Genomic DNA, 15,546 nt, shown 5'->3' on the forward strand with positions numbered 1-15,546 from the left:
TGGTACTGGGCAGTACTGGGCAGCACTGGGCGGTACTGGGCAGCACTGGGCGGTACTGGGCAGCACTGGGCGGTACTGGGCAGCACTGGGCGGCACTGGGCAGCACTGGGCGGTACTGGGTGGTACTGGGCAGCACTGGGCAGCACTGGGCGGTACTGGGTGGTACTGGGCAGCACTGGGCGGTACTGGGTGGTACTGGGTGGTACTGGGCAGCACTGGGTGGTACTGGGATGTGCCAGGGCGTGCTGGGAGTGCCTGGTGCGGATGCCCCCGGGCCCGCAGGATGTCCTGGGTGTCCCCTGGTGGCCCGGGGGTGCCCGGGGTGCCGGGTGCCGCTGTCGGCGGTGCCAGCCCGGCCGTGTCGCTGTGGCAGGCCACCACGCTGTCGCTGGAGTCGGAGCTGTCGCGGGCACGGGAGCTCGGGGGGCAGCAGCGCCGCCGCGCCGCCGAGGTGCTCAACGGGCTCCTGAGGGACCTGAGCGAGCTCAGCGCCCTGGTGGGCAGCGGCGACATCAAACTGGTGAGGGGCACGGGGGCACGGGGGGCACGGGGGCACGGGGGCACGGGGGGCACGGGGGGCACGGGGGGGTCTGTGCCTGTGTTTGTGTCTGTGCCGTGAGGGATGTGCCCCCGCCGTGCCCTCCCCACGCGTGGGATGTCCTTGCCATGCCTGTGCCACGCTGTGCCCGCTCTGTGCCTGATGTGCCCGTGCCGCGCAGCGCCCACGGCAGAGCCGTGCCATGTCACACCCAGCCGTGCCGTGCCCATCCCGTGTCCCTTCCATGCCCGGTCCGTGCCCATTCCCTGCCCATCCCGTGTCCCCGTGATGCCCGTGCCACCACACCCCTGTGAGTGTCACGCCCACCCCGTGCCAGGCTGTGCTGCCTGTGCCACACCATGCCCACGTCATCTCCACACCATGCACACACCATGCCCATGCCATGCCCACACCATGCCCACACATCTCCACGCCATGTCCACACCATGCCCACGCCATCTCCACACCATGCCCATGCCATCTCCACACCATGCCCACGCCATGCCAACATCATCTCCACACCATCCCCATGCCATGCCCATGCCATGCCCATGCCACTCCCACACCATTCCCATGCCATGCCCATGCCATCTCCACACCATGCCCACGCCATGCCAACATCATCTCCACACCATCCCCATGCCATCCCCATGCCATGCCCATGCCATGGCCACACCATGGCCACACCATGTCCATGCCATGCCCACGCCATGCCCACGCCATGCCCACGCCATTCCCAGGTGTGTGAAGTGACCATGCCATGCCCCATGTGTGCCATCCCTGTACCACACCCGTGTGTGGGACATGCCTGTGCCACATTGTGCCCGGACACGCCTGCAGCATTCGGTGCCGTGCCATGCCACACCCGTGTGCCATGCCATGCCATGCTGTACCTGTGTGTGGTACACACCTCTGCCATGCTGTGCCATACCCATGCTGTGCCATATCCATGCTGCGCCATACCCACGCCATGCCACTCCTGTGCCATGCTGTGCCATGCCATGCTGTACTTGTGTGTGGTACACACCTGTGCCATGCTGTGCCATGCTGTGCCATACCCATGCTACCTGCATATGGCACACACCTGTGCCATGCCACGTCATTCCATGCTATACCCATGCTGTGCCATTCCTGTGCCATGCCATGCCATGCCATGCCATACCCACACTGTGCCATTCCTGTGCTGTGCCACACCGTGCCGTGCCATGCCCACACTGTGCCATGCTGTGCCGTGCTGTGCTGTGCCATACCCATGCTGTGCCATTCCTGTGCCGTGCCATGCTGTGCCATACTCACACTGCCATTTCCGTGCCATACCCACGCTGTGCCATTCCTGTGCCGTGCCATGCCGTGCTGTGCCATACCCACACTGTACCATTCCTGTGCCATGCCATACCCACACTGTGCCATACCCACGCTGTGCCATTCCTGTGCCATACCCACACTGTGCCGTTCCCGTGCCGTGCCATGCCGTGCCATACCCACGCTGTGCCATTCCCGTGCCGTGCCATACCCACACTGTGCCATTCCCGTGCCATGCCATGCCGTGCCGTGCCATACCCACACTGTGCCGTTCCCGTGCTGTGCCATGCTGTGCCATGCCATACACACACTGTGCCATACCCACACTGTGCCATTCCCGTGCCGTGCCATGCCGTGCCGTGCCATACCCACGCTGTGCCGTTCCTGTGCCATACCCACGCTGTGCCATTCCTGTGCCATGCCATGCCATGCCGTGCCATGCCGTACCCACGCTGTGCCGTTCCCGTGCCGTGCCATGCCGTGCCGTGCCATACCCACACTGTGCCATACCCACGCTGTGCCATTCCCGTGCCGTGCCATGCCGTGCCGTGCCATACCCACGCTGTGCCATTCCCGTGCCGTGCCATGCCGTGCCGTGCCATACCCACGCTGTGCCGTTCCCGTGCCATACCCACGCTGTGCCATTCCCGTGCCGTGCCATGCCGTGCCGTGCCATACCCACGCTGTGCCGTTCCCGTGCCGTGCCGTGCCGTACCCACACTGTGCCATACCCACGCTGTGCCGTTCCCGTGCCCGCTGCCCTGCGCTGCCCTGCCAGCCTGTGGAGGTGAGCGGTGCCATCGAGGAGGAGTTCGCCGTTGCCCGCCTCTACATCAGCAAGATCAAGTCCGAGGTGAAGTCGGTGGTGAAGCGCTGCCGGCAGCTGGAGAACCTGCAGGTCGAGTGCCACCGCAAGCTGGAGGTGACGGGGCGCGAGCTGTCCTCCTGCCAGCTCCTCATCTCCCAGGTGTGCCAGGGCCGGGCAGTGCCACCCCACGGGGACCCTGGGGTCTGGTGCCACAGGGTTTAGTGGCTCAGAGTTTTGTCCCTGGGATTTGTGACACCAGGGTTTGGCAGCTCCAAGGTTTGGCAGCTGAAGGCTTTGGTGTCCCCAAATTTGGTGGCCTGGGCGTTCTGTGACCCAGCTTTGGTGTTCCAGAATTTGCTGGCCTGGGGGTTCTGTGAGGTTCTGTGACCCAGGGTTTGGTGGCCCCAGGGTTTGGTTTCCACAGGGTTTGGTGGCCCCAGGGTTTGGTTTCCAGAGGGTTTGGTGGTCCGGGGTTTGGTTTCCACAGGGTTTGGTGGTCCCAGGGTTTGGTGGCCCCAGGGCTTGGTTTCCACAGGGTTTGGTGGTCCCAGGGTTTCGTTTCCCTAGGGTTTGGTGGCCCCAGGGTTTGGTTTCCACAGGGTTTGGTGGCCCCAGGATTTGGTTTCCACAGGGTTTGGTGGTCCCAGGGTTTGGTGGCCCCTGGGCTTGGTTTCCACAGGGTTTGGTGGCCCCAGGGTTTGGTTTCCACAGGGTTTGGTGGCCCCAGGATTTGGTTTCCACAGGGTTTGTGGTCCCAGGGTTTGGTTTCCACAGGGTTTGGTGGCCCCAGGGTTTGGTTTCCACAGGGTTTGGTGGCCCGGGCTTTGGTGACCCTGGATTTCTCAGCCTGGGGTTGGGTGGCACCACAATTTACTGGTCCAAGGCTTTGGTGGCCCAGCATTTGGTGACCCCAGGGCTCAGGGGGCCCGGAGCTTAGTGGCTCCAAGGCTTTGGTGGCCCCGGGGGTTTGACTCCTCTGTGGTGGGGGCTTGGCGGCTCTGGGTGTGCCCGTGGGGTGGCCCTGGGGGTGCTGGGGGCACCTGGGGGTGCTCCTGGGGTTGGGGGCTGCCAGGGTGGTGCCCCCGCGGCCGTCGGGGCTCCGGGGGCGGGGTGCCCGCGGGCCGGGGGCGCCGCCGCCCCCCGGGCGGGGGCTGAGGCCGGTGCCGGTGCCGGTGCAGCACGAGGCGAAGATCCGCTCGCTGACCGAGTACGCGCAGAGCCTGGAGCTGCGCAAGCGGCACCTGGAGGAGGCGCACGACGCGCTCGGGGAGGAGCTGGCGAGGCTGCAGGCGCAGGGTGGGGGCGCAGGGGGCTTGGGGCAGTGCGGGAGCAGTGCGGGGGTCTGGGGGTGCGGGGGGCTTGGGGCAGTGCGGGAGCACGAGGGGCTTGGGGGGCTTGGGGCAGTGCGGGAGAACATGGGAGAGTGGGGGGCTTGGGGACAGTGCGGGAGAACGAGGGGCTTGGGGGGCTTGGGGGGCTTGGGGCAGTGCGGGAGAACGAGGGGCTTGGGGGGCTTGGGGGGCTTGGGGCAGTGCGGGAGCAGTGCGGGGGTCTGGGGGGCGCGGGGGGCTTGGGGCAGTGCGGGAGAACGAGGGGCTTGGGGGGCTTGGGGACACTGCGGGAGAACGAGGGGCTTGGGGGGCTTGGGGGGCTTGGGGCAGTGCGGGAGCAGTGCGGGGGTCTGGGGGGCGTGGGGGGCTTGGGCAGTGCGGGAAAACGTGGGAGAGTGGGGGGCTTGGGGCAGTGTGGGAGCACGGGGGTCTGGGGGGCGCGGGGGGCTTGGGGCAGTGCGGGAGCAGCACGGGGGTCTGGGGGCGCGGGGGGCTTGGGGCAGTGCGGGAGCAGCACGGGGGTCTGGGGGCGCGGGGGGCTTGGGGACACTGCGGGAGCAGCACGGGGGTCTGGGGGGCGCGGGGGGCTTGGGGCAGTGCGGGAGCACCGCGGGGGTCTGGGGGGCTTGGGGCAGTGCGGGAGCAGCACGGGGGTCTGGGGGTGCGGGGGGCTTGGGGCAGTGCGGGAGCAGCACGGGGGTCTGGGGGCGCGGGGGGAGCAGGGTCTGGCGCGGCTGCAGGGGCGGGAGCGTGGGGGGAGTTTGGGGGCGCTGGGGGCTCGAGGGTGCGGGGGCAGAATGGGGTGGCACAGGGGGATTCGGGGGCTGGGGGAGAACGGGGTGGTACGGGGGGCTCAGGGGGATGGGGGGCACAGGGGTGGGGGCCACGGGGGGCTGGGCTGGGTTTGGGGGGCTGAGGGGTCCCTGTCCTGCTGGGCCCCACAGAGGCTGCTCAGGGGGCAGCTCGGAAGCAGCGCGAGCAGGACGAGAGCCAGGACACAGACGAGGTCAAGGTGAGGGTGCAGGGGGGCACGGCAAGCCTGGGGGGCTCCGGGCTCCTGAAGGGTGCGGGGATTGGGCAGGGGGTCTTGTGGATGTGGGATGTGCTCGAGGTGGGGGAGGGTCCCTGGGGTGCCGGGGGTCTGTGGGGTGTTGGAGGGGTGCTGGGGGTTGGGGTCCCCGTGAGGCTGGGTGTAGGGTGTGGGGGTCCCTGGGAGATGTCAGGGACCAGCTGATATTCTGCTGGGAATGTGGGTGTGCTGAGGGTCCCAGGGCATGCTGGGGTGTGGGGTCCCCATGGGTGCAGGGGTGTTGGGTCCCAGGGGGTGTTGGGGTGTGGGGTCCTGGGAGTGATGGGGTGTGGGGTCCCCATGGGTGTAGGGTGTGGGGTCCTGGGGGTGCTGGGGTGTGGGATCCTGGGCGATTGTTGGGGTGTGGGGTCTCCATTGATGCAGGGGTGTGGGGTCCCAGGGGGTGTTGGGTGTGGGGTCCCAGGGGGTGTTGGGTGTGGGGTCCCAGGGGTGTTGGGTGTGGGGTCCCAGGGGTGTTGGGTGTGGGGTCCCAGGGGTGTTGGGTGTGGGGTCCCTGGGCAGTGCTGTGGTGGGAGGTGCTGGGTGCCCAGGACGTGCTGGGGTTCTGGGGTTCTGGGGTGCCCGGGCTGAGCCCCGCGCGGCGCAGGCGGCGCTGGAGCTGCAGCTCGAGAGCCAGCGCGAGGCCCAGCACAAGCAGCTGGCGCGGCTGCGGGACGAGGTCAACGAGCGGCAGAAAACCATCGATGAGCTGCGCGAGTGAGTGACCCCGACCCCTGACCCCTGACCCCTGACCCCTGACCCCTGACCCCTGACCCCACCCCGGTGTGAACTGACCCCAAAACCTGACCCCAAACCTGCCCCCCGCCCCCAAACCCAGGCCAGACCCATCCCTGACCCAGCCCTGGCCCATCCCTGACCCAGCCCTGTCCCTTCCCTGACTCATCCTGGGAGGGATGGACAGTGGGGGCAAGCAAGGACAATGTCCTTGAGGAGATGTCTCCATCCATCCATCCATTCCTGATCCATCATCCATCCATCCATCCATCATCCATCCATCCATCCATCCATCCATCATCCATCCATCCATCCACCCATCATCCATCATCCATCCATCCATCCATTCATCCATCCATCCATCCATCCATCCATCCATCCATCCATCCATCCATCCATCATCCATCATCCATCCATCCATTCCTGATCCATCATCCATCCATCCATCCATCATCCATCCATCCATCCATCCATCCATCCATCCATCCATCCATCCATCCATCCATTCCTGATCCATCATCCATCCATCCATCCATCCATCCATCCATCCATCCATCCATCCATCATCCATCCATCCATCATCCATCCATCCATCATCCATCATCCATCCATCCATCCATCCATCCATCCATCCATCATCCATCCATCCATCCATCCATCCATCCATCCATCATCCATCCATCCATCCATCCATCCATCCATCCATCCATCCATCATCCATCCATCCATCATCCATCCATCCATCCATCCATCCATTCCTGATCCATCATCCATCCATCCATCATCCATCATCCATCCATCCATCATCCATCCATCCATCATCCATCCATCCATCCATCATCCATCCATCCATCCATCCATCATCCATCCATCCATCATCCATCCATCCATCATCCATCCATCCATCCATCATCCATCCATCATCCATCCATCCATCATCCATCCATCCATCCATCCATCCATCCATCCATCCATCCATCCATCATCCATCCATCATCCATCCATCCATCATCCATCCATCCATCCATCATCCATCCATCCATCCATCATCCATCCATCATCCATCCATCCATCATCCATCCATCCATCCATCCATCCATCCATCATCCATCCATCCATCCATCCATCATCCATCCATCCATCATCCATCCATCCATCATCCATCCATCCATCCATCATCCATCCATCCATCCATCATCCATCCATCATCCATCCATCCATCATCCATCCATCATCCATCCATCCCTTGTCCATCATCCATCCATCCATCATCCATCCATTCATCCATCATCCATCCATCCATCCATCCATCCATCCCTCCACCATCCATCCATCCATCCATCCATCATCCATCCATCCATCCATCCATCCATCCATCCATCCATCCATCCATCATCCATCCATCCCGGTGTCCGTCCATGCCTGACCCGTGTCCGTGTGTCCGTCACAGCCAGAACCAGAAGCTGGAGCTGGAGCTGGAGCGGCTGCGGGCGGAGCACGAGGCGCTGCGGGCGGAGGAGCGGGCCAAGGCGGCGCGGCTGCAGGAGCTGACGTGAGACCCCCAGGACCCCAACCCGGGGCCTCTGGGGCTCCCCCGGGGACCCCAACCCAACCCCTGGGGCTCCCCAGGGGACCCCAACCCAACCCCTGGGGCTCCCCAGGGGACCCCAACCCAACCCCTGGGGCTCCCCTGGGGACCCCAACCCAACCCCTGGGGCTCCCCACATCCCCCTGGGGACCCCAACCCAACCCCCGGGGCTCCCCTCATCCCTTGGGGACCCCAACCCAACCCCCGGGGCTCCCCACATCCCCCTGGGGACCCCAACCCCAGAACCCACCAGGGACTCACCACAGGACCCCCAGCCCGTCCCCCATGGCCCTGCTGACACAGCAGGAACCCCAAACCCCAGGACCCCCAGGACCCATCCTTGGCACCCTCAACTTGACCCCCAGAGCCCCCCAGGACCCCCTGACATCCCCCAACCTTCAAGCGACCCCCCCAACTTTGGGTTGCTCCCCAACATCGTGGTGACCCCTTAACCTTGGAACGGCGCCTCCGTGCTTCGGGTGCCCCCCTCAAGCTTGAAGTGACCCTCCCAACCTCGGGGTGCCCTCCCGTCCTTGAACTGACCCCTCCAATCTTGGGGTGCCCTCCCAAGCCCAGGGGTGCCCCCCGGCATTGAGCCCCCCTAATTTGGGGTCCCTGCCCCCCAGGCTCCTCTACGAGCGCCACGAACAGTCCAAGCAGGACCTCAAGGGGCTGGAGGAGACCGTGGTAGGTGGGGGGCCTGGGGGGCTCGGAGGGGCTGGGGGGGTCTGGGGGTCCCCGTGCACCCCCTCACCCCCGCACCCCCAGGCCCGTGAACTCCAGACCCTCCACAACCTGCGCAAGCTGTTTGTTCAAGACGTCACGACTCGAGTCAAGAAAGTGAGGGAGGAAAAGGGGAAATGGGGGAAAAAGGGGGAAATGGGGGAAATGGGGGAAAAGGGGGGAAAAGGGGGGAAATGGGGGGAAATGGGGGGAAAAGGGGGGAAATGGGGGGAAATGGGGAAAAATGGGGGAAAAGGGGGGAAATGGGGGAAATGGGGGGAAATGGGGGAAATGGGGGAAATGGGGGAAAAGGGGGAAAAATGGGGGAAAAGGGGGGAAATGGGGGGAAATGGGGGGAAATGGGGGGAAATGGGGGAAAAGGGGGGAAATGGGGGAAAAGGGGGAAAATGGGGGGAAATGGGGGAAATGGGGGGAAATGGGGGAAATGGGGGAAATGGGGGAAAAGGGGGAAAAGGGGGGAAAAGGGGGGAAATGGGGGGAAATGGGGGAAAAATGGGGGAAAAGGGGGGAAATGGGGGAAAAGGGGGAAAAGGGGGAAAATGGGGGGAAATGGGGGAAATGGGGGAAAATGGGGGAAGTGGGGGGAAAATGGGGGAAGTGGGGGGAAAATGGGGGAAATGGGGGAAAAGGGGGAAAAGGGGGGAAAAGGGGGGAAATGGGGGGAAATGGGGAAAAATGGGGGAAAAGGGGGGAAATGGGGGAAAAGGGGGAAAATGGGGGGAAATGAAGGAGCAAAATAGGGATAAAGGGGTGAGAGGGGGGACAAATGGGAGGCTGACAATGGGGTATGGGGAGAGTGTGGGGTCAGAGATGGAAGGGAAGGGGAGGGAAGGGGAGGGAAGGGAAGGGAAGGGAAGGGAAGGGAAGGGAAGGGAAGGGAAGGGAAGGGAAGGGAAGGGAAGGGAAGGGAAGGGAAGGGAAGGGAAGGGAAGGGAAGGGAAGGGAAGGGAAGGGAAGGGAAGGGAAGGGGAGGGAAGGGAAGGGAAGGGGAGGGAAGGGAAGGGAAGGGGAGGGAAGGGAAGGGAAGGGAAGGGAAGGGAAGGGAAGGGAAGGGAAGGGAAGGGAAGGGAAGGGGAGGGAAGGGAAGGGGAGGGAAGGGAAGGGAAGGGAAGGGGAGGGAAGGGGAGGGAAGGGAAGGGAAGGGAAGGGGAGGGAAGGGGAGGGAAGGGAAGGGAAGGGAAGGGAAGGGAAGTGTTTCCCGGGGGGGATCTGATTCCAGCGGGGGTCCCCGTGCCCCCAGAGCGCAGAGCTGGAACCCGAGGACAGTGGGGGGCTCCACTCCCAGAAGCAGAAGATTTCCTTTCTTGAGAACAACCTGGAGCAGCTTACAAAGGTTCACAAACAGGTGCGCGGGGGGGGCACGGGGGGCAGGGGGTACCACCCCAGGGCCCCCCCAGTCCTGCAGCCTCCTCTCGCTTTCCTGGCTCCCCCTGCAGCTCCTTCCCCTCCTGCCCCGTCCCTGAGTGCCCCCCGTCCATCCTGCCCCCCTTCACCCAGCCCCCAGCCCGTCCCGGGTGACCCCGGCCCCTCTGTTGCCCCCCCGTTGCCCCCTCCCCAGCTGGATCTCTGTGTGCCCAAGATACCGGGACCCCCCTGGAACCCCGGGGAGGGCAATAGACCCCCCCAGTCCTGAATAGACCCCCCCAATCCCCAATAGACCCCCCCAGTCCTGAATAGACCCCCCAGGCCTCAATAGACCCCCCCAATCCCCAATAGACCCTCCCATTCCCCAATAGACCCTCGCAGTCCCCAATAGACCCCCCCAATCTCAGACCCCCCCATTCCCCAATAGACCCCCCCAGTCCTGAATAGACCCACCCAATCCCCAATAGACCCACCCAATCCCCAATAGACCCCCCCAGTCCTGAATAGACCCCCCCAGTCCCCAATAGACCCCCCCCAATCCCCAATAGATCTTCCCCAGTCCCCAGTAGACCCCCCCAGTCCCCAGTAGACCCCCCCAGTCCTCTCTGCCCCCTGGAAGCCCCCGGTTCTGGGGGGGGGCTCCGTTCGGACCGGCACCTCCGGCCTGTCCCCCCGGCTGTGAGCCCCCCCCTCACCCCTGTGCCCCCCAGCCCCCCCAGTGCTGCACTGGCCATGGGGGCACTGCTGGGGGTGGGACCCCCGGGACCCCCCGGGACCGCCCGGGACCCCCCAGGACACACCAGGACCCCCGGGGAGCCCTCAGGACCCCCCGGGACCCCTGGGACACCCCGGGACAACCCGGGACACTGCTGGGGGGTGGGACCCCCATGTACCGCTGGGGCACGGAGACCCCCACCCAGGCACCCCGGGGTGTTCCCGCCTCTGCGGGGCTGGGCTGCTCGGCTGAGCCGCTGGGTGCCCGGTGCCGGTACCGGTGTGTGCCGGTGTCGGTGCCGGGGCCGGTGGCTGTGGATGATGTGGATGTGCCGGTGTGTGCGGGTGTTGCTGCTGGTACCGGTGTGTGCGGATGCCGGTGGCGGTGTGTGTCGGTGCTGGTGCCGGTACCAGTGTGTGCGGATGCCGGTGCCGGTGCTGGCGGCTGCGGATGGGTGTGGATGTTGCCGGTGCCGGTACCGCTGTGAGAGTATCGGTGCCGGCACCGGGGCAGGTGCGAGTGATGTTGGGAGCGAGTCCCGGCGCCGGTGGGGTCCCGGTGCCAGTGGGGTCCCGGTCCCGGTGTGTGAGAGTGCCGGTGGCGGTGCCGGTGTCAGTGTGTGTATGGGTGCCGGTGGCGGTGTCAGTGTGTGCGGGTGCCGGTGCCGCTGCCGGTGCCGGTGGCGGTGCCGGTGTCAGTGTGTGCGGGTGCTGGTGTCGGTGTGTGCCGGTGCCGGTGCCGGTGTCGGTGTGTGCCGGTGCCGGTGGTGGTGTCAGTGCGTGTGGGTGCCGGTGTCAGTGTGTGCGGGTGCCGGTGCCGGTCCTGCTGCCGGTGGCGGTGTGTGCCAGTGCCGGTGGTGGTGTCAGTGTGTGTGGGTGCCGGTGCCGGTGTCAGTGTATGCGGGTGCCGGTGTCGGTGTCAGTGTGTGTGGGTGCCGGTGTCGGTGTGTGCCGGTGCCAGTGCCGGTCCTGCTGCCGGTGCCGGTGCCGGTGTCAATGTCAGTGTGTGTGGGTGCCGGTGGCGGTGTCAGTGTGTGCGGGTGCCGGTCCCGCTGCCGCTGCCGGTGCCGGTGCCGGTCCTGCTGCCGGTGCCGGTGCCGGTGTCAGTGTCAGTGTGTGCCGGTGCCGGTGTCAGTGTCAGCGTGTGCGGGTGCCGGTGGCGGTGTCAGTGTGTGCGGGTGCCGGTCCCGCTGCCGCTGCCGCTGCCGCCGCCGGTGCCGGTGCCGGTGCCGGTGGCGGTACTGACGCGGCGCGCAGCTGGTCCGTGACAATGCAGACCTGCGCTGTGAGCTTCCGAAGCTGGAGAAGCGGCTGCGAGCTACGGCTGGGCGGGTGCAGGCCCTGGAGGGGGCGCTGAGGGCGGCCAAGGAGGGGGCGCGCCTGGACAAGCGGCGCTACCAGCAGGAGGTGGAGCGGATCCGCGAGGCCGTGCGGGCCCGGGGGGCGCGCCGCGGGCCCGGCGCACACATCGGTACGGGCGGCGGCACCGGGCCGGGCTGCGGGCGGGGTGCGGGTGGGCACGGGTACGGGTGGGCACGGGTACGGGGTACGGGTGGGCACAGGTACGGGTGGGCACGGGTACGGGGTACAGGGTGGGCACAGGTACGGGTGGGCACGGGTACGGGGTACGGGGTGGGCACAGGTACGGGTGGGCACGGGTACGGGGTACGGGGTGGGCACCGGTACGGGTGGGCACGGGTACGGGTGGGCACGGGTACGGGTGGGCACAGGTACGGAGTACGGGGTGGGAACCGGTACGGGTGGGCACAGGTACGGGTGGGCACAGGTACGGGGTACAGGGTGGGCACAGGTACGGGTGGGCACAGGTACGGGGTGCGGGCTGGGCACAGGTACGGGTGGGCACAGGTACGGGGTGGGCACCGGTATGGGGTGGGCACAGGTACGGGTGGGCACAGGTACGGGTGGGCACGGGTACGGGTGGGCACAGGTATGGGGTACAGGGTGGGCACAGGTACGGGTGGGCACAGGTACGGGTGGGCACGGGTACGGGGTACGGGGTGGGCACCGGTACGGGTGGGCACGGGTACGGGTGGGCACGGGTACGGGTGGGCACAGGTACGGGGTACGGGGTGGGCACCGGTACGGGTGGGCACAGGTACGGGTGGGCACGGGTACGGGGTACGGGGTGGGCACAGGTATGGGGTGGGCACAGGTACGGGTGGGCACAGGTACGGGATGGGCACAGGTATGGGGTACAGGGTGGGCACAGGTACGGGTGGGCACAGGTACGGGTGGGCACAGGTACGGGGTGGGCACAGGTACGGGTGGGCACGGGTACGGGTGGGCACGGGTACGGGGTACAGGGTGGGCACAGGTACGGGTGGGCACAGGTACGGGGTGCGGGCTGGGCACAGGTACGGGTGGGCACAGGTACGGGGTGGGCACCGGTACGGGTGGGCACAGGTACGGGTGGGCACGGGTACGGGTGGGCACGGGTACGGGTGGGCACAGGTACGGGGTACGGGGTGGGCACCGGTACGGGTGGGCACAGGTATGGGGTGGGCACAGGTATGGGGTGGGCACAGGTACGGGTGGGCACAGGTATGGGGTACAGGGTGGGCACAGGTACGGGTGGGCACGGGTACAGGGTACGGGGTGGGCACAGGTACGGGGTGGGCACAGGTACGGGTGGGCACGGGTACGGGATGGGCACAGGTACGGGGTACAGGGTGGGCACAGGTATGGGGTGGGCACAGGTACGGGTGGGCACAGGTACGGGTGGGCACGGGTACGGGGTACAGGGTGGGCACAGGTACGGGTGGGCACAGGTACGGGATGGGCACAGGTATGGGGTACAGGGTGGGCACAGGTACGGGTGGGCACGGGTACAGGGTGGGCACAGGTACGGGTGGGCACAGGTACGGGATGGGCACAGGTATGGGGTACAGGGTGGGCACAGGTACGGGTGGGCACAGGTACGGGTGGGCACAGGTACGGGGTGGGCACAGGTACGGGTGGGCACGGGTACGGGTGGGCACGGGTACGGGGTACAGGGTGGGCACAGGTACGGGTGGGCACAGGTACGGGATGGGCACAGGTATGGGGTACAGGGTGGGCACAGGTACGGGTGGGCACAGGTACGGGTGGGCACAGGTACGGGGTGGGCACAGGTACGGGTGGGCACGGGTACGGGTGGGCACGGGTACGGGGTACAGGGTGGGCACAGGTACGGGTGGGCACAGGTACGGGGTGCGGGCTGGGCACAGGTACGGGTGGGCACAGGTACGGGGTGGGCACCGGTACGGGTGGGCACAGGTACGGGTGGGCACGGGTACGGGGTACAGGGTGGGCACAGGTATGGGGTGGGCACAGGTACGGGTGGGCACAGGTACGGGATGGGCACAGGTACAGGTGGGCACAGGTACAGGTGGGCACAGGTACTGGGTACAGGGTGGGCACTGGGGTGCGGGGGGTACAGGGATGTGGGAGGTGTGGGGTGGGCACAGGTACGGGGGTACAGGGGGTACAAGGGGGTGCGGGGTGGGCACAGGTACAGGGGTGCCAGGTGGGCACTGCGGTGCAGGGTGGGCATGGGGGGTCCTGGTTGGGCACAGGTACAGGGGTGCAGGGGGTACAAGGGGTGCAGGGTGGGCACTGGGGTGCAGGGGATGTGGGGGGTGCAGGGTGGGCACGGGGGGCGCAGGGTGGGCACGGGGGGCGCACAGGATGGAGCGGGGCCGGGTCCGGGGTGCAGGGTGGGCACGGGGGGCGCACAGGATGGAGCGGGGCCGGGTCCGGGGCTGCAGGGTGGGCACGGGGGGCACACAGGATGGAGCGGGGCTGGGTCCGGGGGTGCAGGGTGGGCACCCAGCCTGGCGCACTCCGGGGGGGGCTGGGGCTGACGCCCCCTGCGCCAGGGCAGAGGGTCCGGCCCGGGGGGGGTCTCAGACTCCGGGGGGCTCCCCGGGGGTGCCGGGTGCCAGCCAGCGCCCCTCACCCCCCGTGCCCCCCCAGCCAAGCCGGTGCGGCCGGGGCAGGTGCCGTCACCCACCGGGCTGAGCTACACCAACAGCCTGTTCCAGGGGTACCCCGGGGGGGGCCCCCTGCCCGGCCCCCACGGCCTGTGAGTGCGGAGGGGGCGCGGGGGTCCCGGGGGAGGGGAAGGAGCCACTGGGGGTGGGGGGCGTGGGGGGTCCCGGGGCGGCAGGGGGGAGGGCCGGTGTGGTCTGGGGGTCCCGGGGGGGCAGGGGGGAGGGTCGGTGTGGTCTGGGGGTGCGGGGGGGCAGGGGGGAGGGGCGGTGTGGTCTGGGGGTGCGGGGGGCGGGGGGGAGGGTCGGTGTGGTCTGGGGGTGTGGGGGGCGGGGGGGAGGGTCGGTGTGGTCTGGGGGTCCCGGGGGGGCGGGGGGGAGGGCCGGTGTGGTCTGGGGGTGCGGGGGGCGGGGGGGAGGGTCGGTGTGGTCTGGGGGTCCCGGGGCGGCCGGGGGGAGGGTCGGTGTGGTCTGGGGGTGCGGGGGGCGCGGGGGATTCCTTGGGGAGGGGGGCAGGCCGAGGTTTCTGGGGTGCTGGAGGGGGGCAGGGCACGGGGTGCCCCCCTGGTGCCAGCTGTGCCCGGGGGTCTGACGGTCTCTGTCCCCCTGTGCGCCCCCTCCCCACGCCCCCCCAGCTTTGCCAGCGGCCCCCCCACGCTCTCCAGCAGCCCCCCGGACTCCTACCAGCAGCTCAACGTGGACAATGGTGAGGGGGGCCCGGGGACCTGGGGGTGTCCCCAGTGTTGGGGTGACGCCGGGGGGTGGGTGGGGGTCCCCGGACGCCCCCACCGGAGCCGCTGCTCTCGCCCGCAGGGAACGTGACGGACATCAACGACAACAGGTGAGGGGGGCGGAGCGGGGGTCGCGGGCCGGGGGGGCGCGGCTGACGCCCCGTGCCCCCCAGGAGTGACCTGTCGTGCGCCTGCGAGGCCGAGGAGGCGGCCAAGCTCTTCCCGCTGCGCCGGGAGACGGCGGCCAGTTAATGCCCCGGTACCGCGCCCCCCCCCCCCGGGACCCCCGCCCGTCCTCGGGACCCCCGGGGATCCCCACAGTCCTTGCAGTGACCCCAGACCCACATCTCCCTGTGCTGGGCTTCCCCTGTGCCCCCCATACCCTGCCCCCCACTCCCCACACCCCCAGGACCCCCGCCCTTCCCCTGGGACCCCCGGGGATCCCCCATCCTCCTTGCAGTGACCCCAGCCCCACATCCCCCTGTTCCGGGCTCTGCCTGTGCCCCCCAAACCCTGCCCCCCACTATCCCACCCCCCACACCCCCAGGACCCCCGGGGATCCCCCACAGTCCTTGCAGTGACCTCAACCCCCATCCGCCCTGTCCTGGGCTCCCCCAGTGCCCCCAAATCCC

At 67.5% G+C, this 15,546-nt stretch overlaps 1 protein-coding gene across 3 annotated transcripts in view; it reads left to right on the forward strand.

Annotated features, from left to right (window-relative positions):
• Positions 1 to 15,546, forward strand: part of KIF5A (kinesin family member 5A) — a 37,408-nt gene that overhangs the window by 21,172 nt on the left and 690 nt on the right. The window contains exons 15-28 of one of the 3 annotated variants that reach the window (XM_085562931.1): positions 374 to 520; positions 2,619 to 2,807; positions 3,866 to 3,944; positions 4,924 to 4,991; positions 5,656 to 5,765; positions 7,234 to 7,335; positions 7,998 to 8,058; positions 8,140 to 8,211; positions 9,335 to 9,460; positions 11,452 to 11,665; positions 14,170 to 14,278; positions 14,819 to 14,889; positions 14,997 to 15,024; positions 15,088 to 15,173. In XM_085562931.1, coding sequence (XP_085419057.1) covers positions 374 to 520; positions 2,619 to 2,807; positions 3,866 to 3,944; positions 4,924 to 4,991; positions 5,656 to 5,765; positions 7,234 to 7,335; positions 7,998 to 8,058; positions 8,140 to 8,211; positions 9,335 to 9,460; positions 11,452 to 11,665; positions 14,170 to 14,278; positions 14,819 to 14,889; positions 14,997 to 15,024; positions 15,088 to 15,166 — 1,455 coding nt within the window. In that variant the 3' untranslated portion in view covers positions 15,167 to 15,173. Of the gene's footprint in view, positions 1 to 373; positions 521 to 2,618; positions 2,808 to 3,826; positions 3,945 to 4,923; positions 4,992 to 5,655; positions 5,766 to 7,233; positions 7,336 to 7,997; positions 8,059 to 8,139; positions 8,212 to 9,334; positions 9,461 to 11,451; positions 11,666 to 14,169; positions 14,279 to 14,818; positions 14,890 to 14,996; positions 15,025 to 15,087; positions 15,174 to 15,546 lie in introns of all 3 variants that reach the window. The other 2 variants (XM_085562929.1, XM_085562930.1) reach the window with 2 other exon arrangements.

This window comes from Lonchura striata, chromosome 29 (genome assembly GCF_050655825.1).
Source record: "Lonchura striata isolate lonStrDom1 chromosome 29, ASM5065582v1, whole genome shotgun sequence".
Lineage (NCBI taxonomy): Eukaryota > Metazoa > Chordata > Aves > Passeriformes > Estrildidae > Lonchura > Lonchura striata.